At 42.6% G+C, this 18746-nt stretch overlaps 1 protein-coding gene across 1 annotated transcript; it reads left to right on the top strand.

Moving 5' to 3' along the window:
* Positions 1 to 1008: 1008 nt before the first annotated feature.
* pglyrp6 (peptidoglycan recognition protein 6) lies at positions 1009 to 18739 on the top strand (the record flags this gene model as incomplete). Its single annotated transcript, XM_081374092.1, has 9 exons — positions 1009 to 1072; positions 1922 to 2731; positions 3298 to 3508; positions 3636 to 3930; positions 10485 to 11059; positions 12493 to 12506; positions 13373 to 14182; positions 18127 to 18337; positions 18463 to 18739. Coding segments are annotated over 9 exons (3267 nt in total), but the record flags the coding sequence as incomplete, so codon positions are not given.
* Between the last annotated feature and the right edge of the window lie 7 nt (positions 18740 to 18746).

Genomic DNA, 18746 nt, shown 5'->3' with positions numbered 1-18746 from the left:
AGCATTCTTAAATCAAGATTCATTTACTTGAGATGCAAATGTAAAATTAAGTCTTGAAAAAATGAACAGAATGAAGAGTGTTTACGCTTAAACCAAGAATAAATATCTGTCAGTGAGTTATGAAAACTTCCCTTTGAATTAAGTTGATTTTTCTGAGCCCATTGGCAGATATTTGTTCTTTTTTTAATCACAAACTCGCTTTATTTTGATCAATTTCACAGAACACAAGACTTAATTTTTATGTTAATCCAGGAAATTTGTCTTGATTAAAGAATCTTTAGACGTGCACTGGAAAAAAAGACAAAAATACTGATGAAGAACAACACTTTGCAGTGTGATCAGAAGGTCCAGTAAAAGTTATTTCCATGTTCTAGTGTTTGGGAACAGAGATCAAGCTACTATTTTTGTAAAATGAATAAAAAAAGTTGTTTTGTCAAACTCTGAAGTGTTGATAATACATAGACATTGAAGAAAGAAAGAAGGTCTTTATAAACTCTTGAATTTCCATTTCTAAAACCTGTAGAAACCCTGGAATAAGAGACAAAATCATATTTTAAGTGCATCCATTGAACGTTTCCATTCCACAAAAAGTTCTTAATAGTGGAAAAAGTATTAAAATGTTCTTCACACTGAGAAAAAAGGCGCTCATTTAAGAACGGTTCATTGAAAGGTTCTTTCTGGAACCCAAGACGGTTCTTTATGGAATCACTGTGAAACACCCTTTTGGAATCTTAATTTTTAAGAGTGAATAATACAACTTTTTTTGTGACGTCTTGTCAAGATTCTTGACATAGTTCTTTCTTTATCATGGGTTTTGGCCAGTTTATTTGTGGCACACTAAAAGCAGCTGTCACTTTCTCAAACCTATATTGACATTTATGGAACGCATCTAATCAGTACGTGCTTACATAAGCGTTAACATGTATTTATAATGCGTATGAGGTGCAGGTAGACACACATCCATTCTGGGTGAACAGAGAATCTTCAGTGCTCGTAACTTCTGTCCTCATGGCTTGGCACTTGCCGTTGCTTGTTTCTTTGCTTGTGGTGTTTGCCAGTGGCTTCACTGAAGGTAAGTCATATTCAATCTTCTAGTCACTATGCTGAATAATTACTGGTCATATACTCTTGATTTGGTGTATAGACAAATATTAGAAAAGTTTTTTAAAGGGTTTGTTCGCTCAGAAAATTACTTTTATTACCCTTCTTGTCATTCCAAACAGAAGACGGTCTTTCGTCATGAACCAAACCAAAACATCAAAGAGTTTTTCAATAATAGGACCAAAAAAATACAGTAAAAGTAATTTATGTGAGTTATTTTCTAAGTCTCCTAAAGCTGTACGGTAACTTTGTTTGAGAAACAGACCGAAATGAATATGAGTTATGTACTTAAAATATTGCCTTACATCATCACAGATTTCACATCAGTGACAAAAACATGTTACTTTCATTAACGTCAAATATGGTTTTGATAATATTTGTTAATGAACAATATTTTTTTATATAGAATTTATTCATCTTTGTTATTGTTATTAAAAATACAATTCTCACTTGTTTGTTCATGTTAATTCCAAGTGCATTAGCTAATGTGAACTTTAGATTTAATTTTTTTTTATTAATAAATGGTTAAATTAGCATTAACTAAGATTAACAGGTGCTGTAGAAGTTTTGTTCATTGTTCGTTCATGTTTACTAGTGTAGTTTACACATTAATAAATTAAACCTTATTGCAAAGTGTTTTACTGCTTGGGTTCGCTAAATGTTTAGGGTTTTTATTTGGATTGTGGAGGAGTTTTTGGGTCTGAAACTCACAGTACAATGAATTCTAGATGTTTGATTCCTTGTTATTTGACTCCTTTAATAGCTGTGGTTGCATTATTACTATTTAAAATGTCCATGTTTTCTTTATTTGTTTCGTAAGTGACCACCACAAGGCGCATGGATGACTTCATCAGTGCTGTGGAGAGAATTGAAGCAGAGAATCCAGGACTTCAGATGCTCGATGTGGTCAAAGGTTTACGTAAGGCTGCTGGCTTTGAAACCGACCTCATCAAGCGTCACCTTGGCGACCTCAGTGATGCACGCGACCTTGCGACTGAACCATCCGTCATTTCATTCTTAAGCAATGTCATTAATCATAGCATAACACAGCTGGGTGAAGAGGAAGGTGTAGTTCTGACTTTAGATGGTTCAAATGTGGCGCTGGCCCCAATGCTCCTCGGACTTGAGGCTGGGCTGCAGTCGGCCATCCAAGGTCTGTACCCTTTAACCTTGAGCGAGAACCTGGTTGCCTCTTTGGTCCATCATGCCCACAATGAGCAGTCCAGCACTCCTCTGGGCACTAAAGGTTTTTGGGATAGCATTAAATCCCCAAAGGTGTACACTCTCTCTGGTTTGCCCTCCTTGGCAACAGACGCCCTAATAACCGGAGGAATGGATGGGTTCATTCTCGGGTCGGAAGTCGCCACATCTAACCTTCGTGAGCTTTCACTGAGTGACTTGCTGAAGAGTTACTACAGCCACCAGCTTGATGCCGCAGGGTTGGACGCAGCGCCCCGTCTGATTAGTCAAAATCGAAGGATGAACTTTAAAAAGGCCGTCAGCTTCTCTTTGCTGAAAAGCCAAGTGGTTCAGGCTCTAACAGTTCGCCGTAACTTAAATGAGTCTGACAGGAAGAGGCTGGATGATGTTGTGAAAGAGGGGTTTGAGCAATTTGTCCATGTGTATGCGGGTAATTAAACCTATTCATTTTATTTTAAATATATATATTTATATAAATACATTTTCTTTTCTTTTGTTTTACATATATATTTATAAAATATTTTTAAATATAAATGTAAATATAACAATTTTAAGTATTAACAAAAAGCTTCATACAATTAAAAGTTTTAATATAACAATTTTTTTCATAAATTTTAAGCTGACTTAATTATGTATTTAACAATTTTAACTATCATTTTACAAACAATTTTTGCTGTAACTTTAGATCATTCTGAATATAATTTGAGTTAGTAAATCATTTTATTTTCGTTTTATTTAATTATAAATTTACATTTATTTTACTACTAAATATATAGGCCTAGTATACTATCATAATCTACTTTTGTTTTTAATTGTACATTTAAAGCTGACTTATGTATTTTACTGTTTTAACTGTTACATTTTATATTCTTTTATATTTATGAGAATAGGAATTTTTTAATAATACCATTAAAGTAAATCACTTTATTTGTGACAAATTAGCAATCTGTCAATAGCAATTTTGTGTTCTCATATTGCTTTTTTCCTCCTGCCAAGTTTGTCCCAAAATCATTACGAGGTCTCAATGGGGAGCTGCATCTTTCATCGGTTCTCCCTCCTACCTGTCTCTCCCTGTGCCGTACCTTTTCATCCACCACACATATCGACCATCCAGTCCTTGCACCACCTTTGAGCAATGTGCCAGTGAGATGCGGTCCATGCAGCGCTATCACCAGCAAAGCAATGGATGGTCTGACATTGGATACAGGTTAGGAAAGTCCCAATGGGCAGTAAAATAATTTAAGATATCATTCTGTACCATAAAGCCCTTTGAACTGCTTTTGATGTGCTGAACTGACTGATTGATTGCAACTTAATTGTTCTTCCCCCTGAAGTTTTGTTGCTGGCTCTGATGGAAACTTGTACGAAGGCCGCGGTTGGAATTGGGTGGGTGCCCACACTTACGGGTACAACTCCAGAGGCTTTGGCGTCTGCTTCATTGGAGATTATACCTCCACCCTCCCCTCCAGGAGTGCGATAAACATGGTGCGGTACGACTTCACAAGCTGTGCTGTGAACGGAGGTCGACTGTCTTCATCTTACTCCTTGTATGGACACAGGCAAGCCGATTCCACAGAATGCCCAGGAAACACTCTCTACCGTGAAATCCAGACATGGGAGCGTTACAAGGTAAAAAGATAAACAAAATATGAATGGGATTTATTGATCTTATGGGGTTGTGACTGCGCAGAATGTATTGCTTTCCTAACAGTTCAGTTGTATCTCTGTTTTTGTCCCACAGAGCTATTTGCCTTGATGACTGTGGCATCAACAATGGACATCTAATTGTGTCTCTGGAACACAGTACATGTTGTATTACATGTATCCCTCATAATAAATGCATAATGTCTTTAAAAATCAGTATATCAGTTGTTTTTTATTACACATTACATTACAAAATCTACATAAGACATCCTGTATTGAAATGGCTGATATGTGAATATACTCTCAGAATTAACATAACTCTCAGTTAAAATGTGAATTAAGGTGATGGAAACAGTTTATTCACATACTGATGATGATTTTGACCATTTGTGCATGTAAAACATCATGGCATTATTCAATAAGCCCAACTAAAGGTCTGACCAACATTGCCCTTGACATTCATATAGAATTCGGAAGATTTAAACTAGTCATAGTCATTTTTCCAGCCTTTGAACAAAACGGCCATTCTAGCCACCTTAACGGTTTTACTGTACGAAAAAAAAAGCGATCTCCCGCTTTATTTAATTCTGCATTATTCAGTCAGTGTGCCTGTCATTAATAAATGTGTGTGGCAAATAAGTTCAAAATGGAAATATGAGTAATTATAAATATTTAGATCAGTTATTCGAATTAACTTGATGTAGCTGAATTAATATTACAATCATTGTGTTCATCCAGCGAACACTCAGTATTGATCGTCTATCAACTCTCAGAAAGGATAGTTTTTTTGGCCACAGAAAGAAAACTCTTTCTTAGCATCTAGCTGTGATCACATAGTTAAAGTGATGTTGATTTACAAACAGGTACCAAAATCAAACTCACATGAATGAGCACAAAAGTTCCCTTTCAGTCGGTCACGTTCGACATAACGTCGACATCACAGACGTATTGCGATCTCGCTTAAGAGCCCAATCACCTTCGAGTGTAAACTAAACCAGCCAATGAAGATTGGCATGTGAGATTTGCATCTTGCGCTCCGCAACGCGAGTATAAATAAGGAAGCGGATGCAATGCACATTTTGCTTTTGCTTCGGATCCGAGCAGTGCTTTTATGGTCTGTTCCAGTCTCCTGAGAGTGTGCTACAAAGACGAGCGTTCTTTAGGAAGAAGCCCTTTGTCCTAGTGTTGGTGTTATGGCATGACAGCAGGTGCCATGATCTTTACAGCCGCAATCTCTTCAGCTTCACAATAACAAAAGCTTGTGTGTTAACCCGTGTAAAACACAAAAACCCGTGTGTTTCTGGGTCATTTCCTAGCGCCGGCTTACGGTCACGAGCACTGTCTCATGTGTTTGGGCATTCAACATGCTAAGGCTGCGTTCGTGGATGACCATCTCGGTGTTATGGTCGAGACTCCAATACCTCAAGAGAGGTGGGGTCCCCTCACCTATACCCCGATCTAGTTCCTCTTCTGGCCAGAAAAGGGCTACTTCGGTGAATAGCCTGGATGACTTGAGGATCACAGTGAGGGCTTCCCTGCCGAGGCAATCTCCGTTGTCCCCTCACTCCTCTAACACACCACAACCAGTGGAGCTTCCTAGTGAGCGTGCTGGTCCTTCTCATGGGGGTCGGCCTTTCATTCGGGGCACCCCCCGACGACCAGATGTCGATTGCTGCATCGGAGTGAGCTAGTTTCCTCTGGGGATGAAGACTTGGCTGCATTGCCCCCTCCGGGGAAAGTAGCGTGTCCCGAGCCTGGCCCGGAGCTGACGGCTATGCTTTCTCGAGCCGCCGAAAGTGTCGGGCTCGAGTGGAGGCCTCCACCGTGTCCTGAACCCTCAAGGTTGGATGATTGGTTTCTTGGGGCAGGGCTTGATGAAATTACACAACAACTTTACACAACAGTTCCCCACTGCACAGAAACAGACGACGGCCCCGACGGCCAGGATGCTGCCTCCCTACCACCCTGACATCAACTGTCAGGGTGGTCTCATACGCTCAAATGTGACATACGCTCTCATCGTATGTCACAACTCACCCACCATCTCCTTCTATGGAGTCAGAAGCATCTGAGGTCACTTCGTGCCATTCACATCCCTGGCCCGCTGAATCGTGCAGTCGACGAGCTCTCACGCCAGCCTGTGTTTTCGGGAGAGTGACGACTCGTTCCCCACGTGGTCCAGCATGGATGCATGGATGTGCTGACACACAGCTGGCCCAGGGGCCTATGCAAGTATGTATTTGTATTTCCCCCCCCAGTGAGCCTTCTCGCACAGACACTGTGCAAAGTCAGGGAGGACGAGGAGCAGGTCTTGCTAGTTGCCCCGTATTGGCCCAACTGCACCTTGTTTCCAGAACTCTTGCTCCTCATGACAGCCCCTCCCCGGCACATTCCTCTGAGGAAGGACCTGCTTTAATAGAAAAATGAAAAAAATATTGCCTGATAACGTAAAAATAATTTTATATGTTGAGTAATATTAAACGCAGTTTCAAAATAATTTCAAAACAACAGTCTGATGTTGAATTACAAAATAAAAGCCCCTTCCCAAAACGAATTTATTTTATCTGCAAGTTTATATGGGTATAAAAAGTAAACTCCATGTTTCCACTTTCTTTTCTGATTAATTGTACACCAACCCAGAGTGTCCCTCACCCAATGTCAGGACCGTCTAATGTTGAATTGTAGTATTATGTTCTACACGGTAGCATTAGAATGCATAGAATATGTGTGGAACATATATTTAGTGTTACGGTACTAGTGTTCATGTTAATAACGTTAACAGAAGTTTTGGCTCGTCCGTCCTCCATTAGTACCTATTAAAAGCCACCCCCCACCCCTGTCACAGTCAGCCACACCATTACAGCACCAATCGTCACCCAATTACTATGATCCGACCACTCATTCCCAATCACCTGATTATTGACTCGCTGCACCTGCATTCCCTCATCACCCCTCACTACATATACACACATCACCCTCACATCAGTGTCTGGTCTCGTCTCTGCTATTACAACGTACAGACTACCTTCCTGTCCCCTGTCCCCTGTCTGTTCTTCATCTCTCGTCCAGTTCCAGTTCACCGGACATCTCAGCTCAGCACCATCTGCACAGAAACCCAACATCAGTCCTACAGCCAGCTAAGTCACAACCAACAATCTTAAGTCACCATCCACTCACCATCGCCTCGTTCCCGCTGTTGTCTCTACCCTCTGCTTTACAGTAAAACCCGTTTCATATAACTCACCTGTCTGTTCCCTTCTGTATTATGACAACCCCCCCCACCAAAACTAGTTTATTTTATCTGTAAATTCATAAAGGTATAAAAGATAAACTCCCATTACATTTATATATTATTTTTCTCTGCACTCAAAGTGCTTTACATAGAAGGGGGAAATCTCCTCAACCACAACCAATGTGCAGCATCCACCTGGTTGATGCGACGGCAGCCATATTGTGCCAGAACGCCCACTACACACCAGCTTATTGGTGGAGAGGATAGAGTGATGAAGCTAATGAGGATATATGGGGATATGGCCATGATGGACAGAGGCCAATGGGCAAATTTGGCCAGGATCTCGGGGTTACATTTTTTTTAAATGACCACAGAGAGTCAGGACCTTGGTTTATTGTCACATCCGAAGGACTGTGCTTTTTGAAAGAACAGTGTCCCAGTCACTATATTTGGGCGTTAGGACCTACACAGACCACAGGGTGAGCGCCCCTTGCTGGCCTCAATAACACCTCTTCCAGCAGCAACCTGTTTTTTCCAGGAGGTCGCCCATCCAGGTACTAACCAGGCTCAACCCTGCGTAGCTTCAGTGGGCAACCAGTCTTGGGCTACAGGGTGATATGGCTGCTGTCTATTAATTGTGGTATTAAAGTGTGCCATTAATTGTGACCAATGTGTATTAGAGAAAAAAAAAATTACAAAAGAAAAAAATATTTCCCCCCATATCCAGCTTTACTTAAAGGGGACCTATTATGCCCCTTTTCACAAGATGTAAAATAATTCTCTGATGTCCCCAGAGTGTGTATGTGAAGTTTTAGCTCAAAATACCCAACAGAATTTTATTTACAGCACGTTTAAATCATAATTTTTTGGGTCTGTGAAAAACGCACTGTTTTGTGCTTCTCCTTTAAATGCTAATGAGCTGCTGGTTCACGGCACAGGGGGCGGAGCCTAAGCAGCCGCAAATCCCGCGATCAGAGCTAGAACAGGGGGAAGATGATAATAATAAAACAGACAGTCACAGTAATGGTGTTCATTTCGACCATAAAAATGCCTACAGAGTCAGAGAATATATGCTGTATGGAGTTGGAAAAGGTATAGTTTAGTTTAATTACGATTATAACCTATTTGGCATTGCTTGTATACACTATTAATGCAAGCCTGCTGTAGGACTCCGTCTGACGATCTGAATTTGTCTGAATGATGACACAAAATATACTGGTGAGTTTAATAAAGTTTACTGTATGTCACACAAAAGATGAAGCATCAGTTTTTCTTCAGAAGATCGCTGTTAGAGCTGAGTAAACAGTATAAGAAGTGCATAAGTAACTTACATAAATTTCTGTAGAGTTGAGGGAGCATTTCCTTTGAAAACAAAATGAATCCACCTCGTCTTCAGTGGCTGGCAGATTTCAAGAGTAAATAGAGAGAGCTATGTGAATGAATACATCCAGCTACAACACCTTCAACGCTTTGGAGATGCTTCGACGCTTCTCGTGAGTGCATTGCTGCAGCAATGGCTGATGTGTAAACTCGCAGCGAACTCGATCAGGGCAGGTCTAAGTTATAACGGCGTGTCAGTCAACACTCGTGGGCGGGGCCTGTGGCTTTAGTGATGTCACTAAAGCCACATTCTGAAAACGGGTCGTTTGGAGAGACTGCTTTTGATTTATGGAGATAAAAAAAAAGGAGTGAGTGGATTTTTATCACTGTAGGGTGGTTGTGTACACACACTGCCAACGCACATTTATGTCCAAACACCATACAAAAGTGAATTTTGCATAATAGGTCCCCTTTAAATGAAAGGTTAGGGTTTTGTGATTTTTTGTTGTTGTGATTTTTTTGTTCATATTTGCCAAAGGTGCCACTAATTCTGACCACGGCTGTATGTGTCCAAGTAATACGTTTCTTCTTTGAAACACAATGTTAATCTGAAGTTAAACCTGCCTCCTGGTAGGTTTGATTTAAGACTCAATTTAGTCCTGAAGAAGTTCTAGTCTTTCTCCAGGAAATCAGCTTATTAAACTCTGGATTGATTAAGTCAAGGACTATTTAAAATGACAGAGAAAGCAGTTCCGTTTCGAGGGAACTCGCACTGCGTCGATGACGACACTATGGGGAACGCCTCTTAGCGTAACGCGTCTGAAGAATGCTACTAATCCAGTCCTATTGGCGTTGCTTGATAACGTGGCGTGTGACGGAATACACAAAAGCTACAAAGAGACGCCGGCACACAACAGCTTTCACTCTTCAGCAAGCGCTCTCTGTTGTGTGATCTGTCTATTTGGTGTTGTTTGTCCCTTAGGAACTTGAATTGTTAGTTTAAGCACAGCTGAAAGCGTGTGTTTTCCTGCCCGCGCTAAACTCCTGGAGGTGACATGCGATCGGTGTGAGTGATACCGTTTGAATGCGAAGCATGCACAGTCAGCTCTTGAGGGTGCAGCCTCTGTTCGTGCAAAAATATCTTGACGCGTACAGCAAAAAAAAAAAAAAGACGTGCTCTTTTCGGTGTTTCTGCCTCACACCAATTGACTTTCTTCTCGAGGGAAAAAAGCCGATATGTAGACGTGCAACGTGTATATTACGAGACCAGTTAAATAAATTAATTAATATTATCTGGCTTTGAGAAGTTAGATATTTAAATTCAGTATATCATTGAGACTGTGTTTCCTTGTCTGGTGATTATGGCTGCATTTAATTCTGAAGAATTAAAAAGCTGAAATAATCATCTTACTAAGCTGGCAGAGCATGCATGGGCGATTCTTGAGGGGGCTGGCTGTGTGCATTATGAGCAGCTCGCTCCTTTGTGGAGCCCTCAGGAATCAATGTCTGTATCCCGCCGCCAAGTTTTTTCAAGGTTTTCAGCAAATGCACGCTGCATTGTCCGCCTCAAAAGTCTGCGGCCAGGCAGTGCTCACGTCTGGATATCGTTTTCGATTATTCCCTGCCAGTCCTCCGCTTCAGGGTATCGAGAACAAAACAGAAGGAGCCTCCCCTCTGGGGAGCCCTCAGGAATCTATGTCTGTATCCCGTCGCCAAGTGTGCTCGGGACACATCAGTTTCCAGTGAACGCATGCTGCAGTGTCCGCCCCAAAGGCTTGCAGCCAGGCAGTGTTCGTGTCCACAAACTGGAAATCATTTTTGATTATTCCCTGCCGGTCTTCCGCTTCAGGGTATCGTGAAGGGCTCTTACAAAAACACTCGACACCAGCACTGAGTTCAATGGGGTGGTCTGGACTGCAGTAGGGTCGGGTGTTAGAACAGGAAGTTCACTTACTGCTGGTAAAAGAGGAACATGTTTCTCCACCAGACAGGGTTCTACAGCCTGTACTTCATAGTTCCAAAGAAGGATGGAGCATTGCGTACAATTTTAGATCTAAGACATCTTAACCGGTCTCTGAGGAGATTCAGGTTCAAGATGCTCACCATTCCCATTATTGTTGGTCAAATTAGATCCGAGGACTGGTTTGTCACAAAAGATCTAAAGGACGCAAACTTCCACGTCTCCATCCTTCCATCTCACAGGAAGTTCCTGTGGTTCGCTTTCGGGGGTGAAGAGTACCACAATCGGGTTCTTCCATTCGGCCTAACACTCTCCCCTCGCACTTTCACCAAGTGCATGGATGCAGCCCTGGCCCCGCTGAGGCTCCAGGGCATCCGTGTGCTAGACCACATCGACTACTGGCTCATTTTGGTTCATTCTCGAGAACTGGAAGTTCGGCATCGAGATGTTGTCCTTGGCCACATTCAAAGCTTGGGGTTGAGACTCAACATGATTTCTGTCTCAAGATCCTGTGCTGGGAGTGCCATATCGCCGGAAAGCCGTTTCGACAAATGTATCCCTCTCGGGCTGGAGCGCGGTCATGGACGGCCGTTTTACAAGAAGTCTGTGGCAGGACCAATAGGATTGGATTAGTTTCATTCATACTTCAGACGCGCTACAAGGCGTTCCACATGTTGTCATCATCGACGCAGTGTCAAGGGTTAGAGTCGTAACCCGAGATGATTTCTGTTAATCTGGTTTAAAGGAGGAGTTCAGCTCCAACCCCAATTAAACACACCTGGACCAGATAATCACTGTCTTACTATAGGCGTACTAGAAACTTCCAGACAGGAGTGTTGAGTTAAGTTGAAGCCAAACTCTGCAGGACAGTGACACTCCAGGACCAAGTTTGGACACACCTGATTTAAACTTTAAAAAATGTCCTTGGAAAACCTAATTTCAGGACCTAACTTATCAAAGGAAGATTTGATATTAAGTAAGATCAAAATGGAAGCTATATCTATCCACAGTTTCCAGTTATTCCAGAGCTAATATAGTTTTTTTTTTTTCTAGAATGATCTGAAAGATACACTCTTAAAAATAAAGGTTCTTTACTGGCATAGATGGTTCCATAAAGAACTCAAAAAAAAAAAAAAAAACACATTAATAACCCTTTCTTAACATAATTGAAGAAGGTTTTCGCACACAATTTCATTTATTTCATTCAAACTAATAAGTTTAGTTGGGTCCGCACATTTTAAGGTTGGTTTAAGCCAAATTAATTGAGTCTAGTATGTGTATCTAGTAAAATGTTTTTTGTTAACTCACTGAGGTTAAAACAATTGTCTTATGTTTAAACATGCAGTTTCATTCATCATTATTTACAATAATGAACAAATAAGAAAATTCTGGTATTATTCAAATCATCTGTTGTAAGTTGTATTGTCAAACTCTGAAGTGTTGCTATAAGAAGGTCATTAAAAACTCTTAAATTTCCCTTTATAAAACCTGCAGAAACCCTGGAATAAGAGACAAAATCATATTTTAAGTGCATCCATGGAACCTTTCCATTCCACAAAAGGTTCTTAATAGTGGAAAAAGCATCATCAAAATAAAGTGTTACCAAATGTTCTTCACACTAAGAAAAAAGGCCACATTTAAAAATGGTTCACTGAAAGGATTCTAGAATCACTGTGAAAAAACCCTTTTGGAATCTTAATTTTTTGGGGTGCATAATACACCCTTTTTTGTGATGTACATTAAGAAACTAAGATTATTGACATATTTCTTTCTTTATCATGGGTTTTGGGCAGTTTATTTGGGGCACACTGAAAGCAGCTGTCACTTTCTCATGTCTAAATCGACCTTTATTATGTTAACCTTTAGTTAATCAGTACGTGCTTACATAAGCGTTAACATGTATTTATAATGCGTATGAGGTGCAGGTAGACACACATCCATTCTGTGTGAACAGAGAATCTTCAGTGCTCGTAACTTCTGTCCTCATGGCTTGGCACTTGCCGTTGCTTGTTTCTTTGCTTGTGGTGTTTGCCAGTGGCTTCACTGAAGGTAAGTCATATTCAATCTTCTAGTCACTATGCTGAATAATTACTGGTCATATACTCTTGATTTGGTGTATAGACAAATATTAGAAAAGTTTTTTAAAGGGTTTGTTCGCTCAAAAAATTACTTTTATTACCCTTCTTGTCATTCCAAACAGAAGACGTTCTTTCGTCATGAACCAAACCAAAACATCAAAGAGTTTTTCAATAATAGGACCAAAAAAATACAGTAAAAGTAATTTATGTGACTGAGTTATTTTCTAAGTCTCCTAAAGCTGTACGGTAACTTTGTTTGAGAAACAGACCGAAATTAATATGAGTTATTTACTTAAAATATTGCCTCACGTCATCACAGATTTCACATCAGTGACAAAACGTAAGAACCTACAACATTTAACTTTCATTAATGTCAAATATGGTTTTGTTAATATTTGTTAATGAACAATATATATATTTAACAGAATTTATTCATCTTTGTTAATGTTATTAAAAATACAATTCTCAATTGTCTGTTCATGTTAATTCATAGTGCATTAGCTAATGTGAACTTTACATTCTAAAAATGTATTAATAAATGGTTAAATTAGCATTAACTAAGATTAACAGGTGCTGTAGAAGTTTTGTTCATTGTTCGTTCATGTTTACTAGTGTAGTTTACACATTAATAAATTAAACCTTATTGCAAAGTGTTTTACTGCTTGGGTTCGCTAAATGTTTAGGGTTTTTATTTGGATTGTGGAGGAGTTTTTGGGTCTGAAACTCACAGTACAATGAATTCTAGATGTTTGATTCCTTGTTATTTGACTCCTTTAATAGCTGTGGTTGCATTATTACTATTTAAAATGTCCATGTTTTCTTTATTTGTTTCGTAAGTGACCACCACAAGGCGCATGGATGACTTCATCAGTGCTGTGGAGAGAATTGAAGCAGAGAATCCAGGACTTCAGATGCTCGATGTGGTCAAAGGTTTACGTAAGGCTGCTGGCTTTGAAACCGACCTCATCAAGCGTCACCTTGGCGACCTCAGTGATGCACGCGACCTTGCGACTGAACCATCCGTCATTTCATTCTTAAGCAATGTCATTAATCATAGCATAACACAGCTGGGTGAAGAGGAAGGTGTAGTTCTGACTTTAGATGGTTCAAATGTGGCGCTGGCCCCAATGCTCCTCGGACTTGAGGCTGGGCTGCAGTCGGCCATCCAAGGTCTGTACCCTTTAACCTTGAGCGAGAACCTGGTTGCCTCTTTGGTCCATCATGCCCACAATGAGCAGTCCAGCACTCCTCTGGGCACTAAAGGTTTTTGGGATAGCATTAAATCCCCAAAGGTGTACACTCTCTCTGGTTTGCCCTCCTTGGCAACAGACGCCCTAATAACCGGAGGAATGGATGGGTTCATTCTCGGGTCGGAAGTCGCCACATCTAACCTTCGTGAGCTTTCACTGAGTGACTTGCTGAAGAGTTACTACAGCCACCAGCTTGATGCCGCAGGGTTGGACGCAGCGCCCCGTCTGATTAGTCAAAATCGAAGGATGAACTTTAAAAAGGCCGTCAGCTTCTCTTTGCTGAAAAGCCAAGTGGTTCAGGCTCTAACAGTTCGCCGTAACTTAAATGAGTCTGACAGGAAGAGGCTGGATGATGTTGTGAACGAGGGGTTTAAACAATTTGTCCATGTGTATGCGGGTAATTAAACCTATTTATTTATTACTGATGTTTACCATTTTATATTGATTAGTTTATACTGATTAGTGTATGTGCAGCTAAAATAGTCCAGATAATGAGGTGCAGGTGGATGGTTATCAGTTTCTGGTATGGGTATATGGGAAATGGAGTCCGAGGAAAAAGTGTCAATACTCAGGTGATGGAGACCAGGGCTTGACATTAACACCCTCCCACCGGCCAAGTGCAGGTGGATTACGCCGATACTGAGGTATTGGGGTCTCGTCTGGGAGCCCAATCACCTCCAAGTGGTAACAAAATGAGCCAATGAACATTGGCCAGTGAGATTTGCATGCTGAGTCACACCTACCTGGACATACGGTTATAAATAGGACCGGCATTACTCACTTCATTCATATTTTGCTTCTGAGCTGAACGGTTGTACAGCGATCACTCTTTTCCAGATCACCTTCAATCAAAAAAGTGCATTTCAACTCTGAGAGAGCAAACAGCTCTTTTTATTGCTATTGGGAGTTTACCTCTGAAAACAGCAATTATTATTCCTTCTGTTTTTTTCTTCAGCTTGTCGTGGGTTCTACTTGGTGTAAAGGCGCATTCCAGCGGTGTGAATCGGATCCAGAGCTGACGGCCATTCTTTTCCCTTTTACTGCCCGAAGACGTTCTGTTTCCTCCTCCACTTTCATTACCCTCGATGGCGGGACTGCCAAGGGTTACATGGACGTACCACAGGTGGTTTGGCAGTTGCGGTGCACTTGTGCCCGCAAAGTGCCGCCACCTGGCGGAATCGTCCACGCCTCTTGCCCAAGGTGGGTAAGACGATGGCAGCTCTGGCTGCTAAGACTTACTCCACCGCTGGACAGGCCGCCTCCGCCCCTCATGCCACTCTCATTCCTCACTCTGCATTCCTCACTCTCAACCACACCGTCATTCACCACAGGCAGGGGGCTCTGAGGACGCACTGCCTCCTCGCGCCTCCCTACCCAGTCCCTCAGGGGACCCACAGACACAGGTAAGTGCACTACACTCACTGCCTTTACTCCGGGACGCTGTGCTTCCTGGGTTGGGCCCCATCGCTCCTTGCTTGACCCCCTGCGGGTACGTCTGTTGCCCCTTTGGTGCCAAAGGAATTACGCCCACTTTCATGTCTTAATTCTGCCTCGACACAGACAGTTTCTACGCTTTGCGTTCGAAGGTCGAACATATCAGTACAAGGTCCTACCCTTTGGGCTGTCCCTGTTTCCCCGCATCTTTATCAAGGTCGCGGAAGCTGCCCTTTCCCCGCTCAGGGGAGTTGGGCATTTGCATCCTCAACTATCTCAACGACTGGCTCATCCTGGCCCAGTCCTGAGATCAGTTATGCGAACACAGGGACGTGGTGCTCAGACACCTCACCCATTTGGGGCTTTGGGTCAATTGGAAAGAAGAGCAAGCTCTCCTCTGTGCAGATCATCTCTTATCTTGGTGTGGAGTGGGGCTCGGTCAATATGACAGCATGTCTCACCCATGAGTGTGCACAGTCGGTTCTGATCCGCCTGAATAATGACCCCCAAAAATGCCCAGTCGGCTTTGTGCTTTCCTTCCAATAAGAGGACTTGGAGCAGACACTGTCCTCCTCTACCTTGAAGGTCTATGTTGCCGCCAGCTCATCACAATGTTGTTGATGGCAGGTCACTGGGAGGTCACTGGGAAAGCACTACCTGATCATCAGGTTCCTGAGAGGCGCCATGAGGTTAATCTCTCCCAGTCCTTTTGGGCTTACAGAGAGTTCCCTTCAAGCCCCTAGAGTCAGTTGAACACAAGTCTCTGAAGACAGTGCTCCTGAGTGCGCTCGCGTCCTTTCAAGAGGGTAGGGGACCTGCAAGCATTTTCGGTCAGCAAATCATGCCTTGAGTTCGTGTGTGCCCAAATTTGTGCCCAAAGTTCCCACCACTCCTTTTCGGGACAGGTGGTGAACTTGCAAACGCTGCCCTCGCTGCCCTGTGTCCCATTCAAGCAGTGTGCGCTTACATGGACTGCACGCAGAGCTTCAGAAGGTCAGAAGGGAAAGATTCTCTCCAAACAGAGGTTGGCCCACTAGATAGTGGATGCCATCGCCTTCGCTTACCAGTCCCAAGGCGAGCCGTGCCCCCTCGGGGTGAGGACTCACTCCACTCGGGTTGTCGCCTCCTCCTGGGCGTTGGTGCACTGAGCCTCTCTGGCAGATATCTGCAGAGCTGCAGGCTGGGCGACACCTAACACATTTGCAAGATTCTATAATCTCCGAGTGGAACCGATCTCTTCCCATGTGTTGGGTACGAACAGGTTATGTACACGAAAACTGGCTTGGTGTCTCGCTTGCGCCGCCATTCCGCTCTAACAGAGGGATATGAGTGCCTACTTGCTCTTCAGGTGAGTTCCCCACTTGGTGAACCCTGATTGAGTTCCTCCAGCATCCTTCGGTAGTCAGACGTAGCGGAGGCATCTGACGCTAGGCCCAGTACTCGTGTGCATGCCCGGCCAGTCAGCCCTTGTACTGGACTAGATACCCATATGATCTGATTCCCTCTCGGTAATCCCATATGTGTTTCCCTGTTGGTAAACCCGTGTCTTTCCCTGGGCAGTTCCGTTCTGCCCGGTCTCTGCAACCTGAGACCTTCCATACTCTATGTAGCACTGCCCTATGGGTCAGTCCATATGTGTATTTCCACATGTTACCTCCCTTCGGGCAGGGTGTGGTCTCCATGGCGTTCCCCTCCTTTGGGATTGGGCACGCTTCCCCAGCATTTTGGTCATAGTTGAAAAACAACGGGAATTGAGTTCCGAAGCACTCTTCCCTGGGGAGGAACAGCAGCTTCAACCGTCCTCAGAGCAAACTGTGTTCCTTTTATACCATCTGGTATGGAGGACTACCCCTCGGGCTTGCATGGGGTGCTGGGTAGGTTACGACTTTGTGAGAGCAGTTTGCTAAGTAGCACGCAACAGCTTGCCAGCATCTGCGTCTCCGACACTCGTAACACAGTTCAGTGGCTATGGCACTTTCCAAAGGGACCCCAATACGTCAGTATTGAAGTAACGTCAAACGTGACTGACTGAATGGGAACGTCTATGTAAACCATGTTCCCTGATACAGCCCTGAACCACCGCTGAATGACCGGGTTCTTGTCTCGGCTCCTCAGCAAAGCATGAATGAAGTGAATAATGCCGGCCCAATTTATACCCATATGTCCGGGTAGGTGTGACTCAGCATGCAAATCTTACTGGCCAAAGTTAATTGGTTCGTTTAGTTACCACTTGGAGGTGATTGGGCTCCCAGACGAGACCCCAATATGTCAGTATCGACGTAACTTCTCTGTTCTCTCCTTCAGGGAACGGGGGTTACAGTAGTAACCTAGATGTTTCATTACAGGGCTTGAATTTCACTGTGGGATTTCGCATAATTTTACTCATTCCCTCAGATTTTGTGCTCACACCCAAAGTGCGTGCACATAAAGACAAGTATAATGTCTATATAAAACAGTATAATGGGTCTGTGTGTCAGGTCTTAAAGTGACAGCAGCCTAATATACCTAATATACCGGCTGCCAAATTATGAGATAATATAAAACATATCTATATGGCCCAATGGTATCAATGTCTAAATTGTGGCCAGTGAAAATGCTGAGTTGCTAGTAACTTTGGAACACCACTAGCAGCCACAGTGGCTGGTGAGCAAAAAAGGTTAATGTCAAGCTCTGATGGAGACCTCTGGTGGTGAGCATACAGACATATATTTTGTTTTTTACATTTTTGTTTTTAATTGTAAATTTAAAGCTGACTTATATTTACTGTTTTAATTGTTACATTTTATATTCTTTTATTGTTAAATTAGAAATATTTTTAATTATACTATTTATGCACTACCAAGTAAACCACTTTATTTGTGACCTATTTTCTTTTTTGTTCTCACATTGCTTTTTTCCCCTGCCAAGTTTGTCCCAAAATCATTACGAGGTCTCAATGGGGAGCTGCATCTTTCATCGGTTCTCCCTCCTACCTGTCTCTCCCTGTGCCGTACCTTTTCATCCACCACACATATCAACCCTCCAGTCCTTGCACCACCTTTGAGAAATGTGCCAGTGAGATGCGGTCCATGCAGCGCTATCACCAGCAAAGCAATGGATGGTCTGACATTGGATACAGGTTAGGAAAGTCCCAATGGGTAGTAAAATAATTTAAGATATCATTCTGTACCATAAAGCCCTTTGAACTCCTTTTCTGTAGGCTACTGATTGTTTGCAATTTAATTTCTTGTTCTTCCCCTGAAGTTTTGTTGCTGGCTCTGATGGAAACTTGTACGAAGGCCGCGGCTGGAATTGGGTGGGTGCCCACACTTACGGGTACAACTCCAGAGGCTATGGCGTCTCCTTCATTGGAGATTATACCTCCACCCTCCCCTCCAGGAGTGCGATAAACATGGTGCGGTACGACTTCACAAGCTGTGCTGTGAACGGAGGTCGACTGTCTTCATCTTACTCCTTGTATGGACACAGGCAAGCCACTTCCACAGACTGCCCAGGAAATGCCTTCTACCGTGAAATCCAGACATGGG

Source organism: Scardinius erythrophthalmus (assembly GCF_964197995.2).
Source record: "Scardinius erythrophthalmus genome assembly, chromosome: 1".
Lineage (NCBI taxonomy): Eukaryota > Metazoa > Chordata > Actinopteri > Cypriniformes > Leuciscidae > Scardinius > Scardinius erythrophthalmus.
Note: the sequence above shows the minus strand (reverse complement) of the source record. Positions and strands in the feature narration are given on the sequence as shown.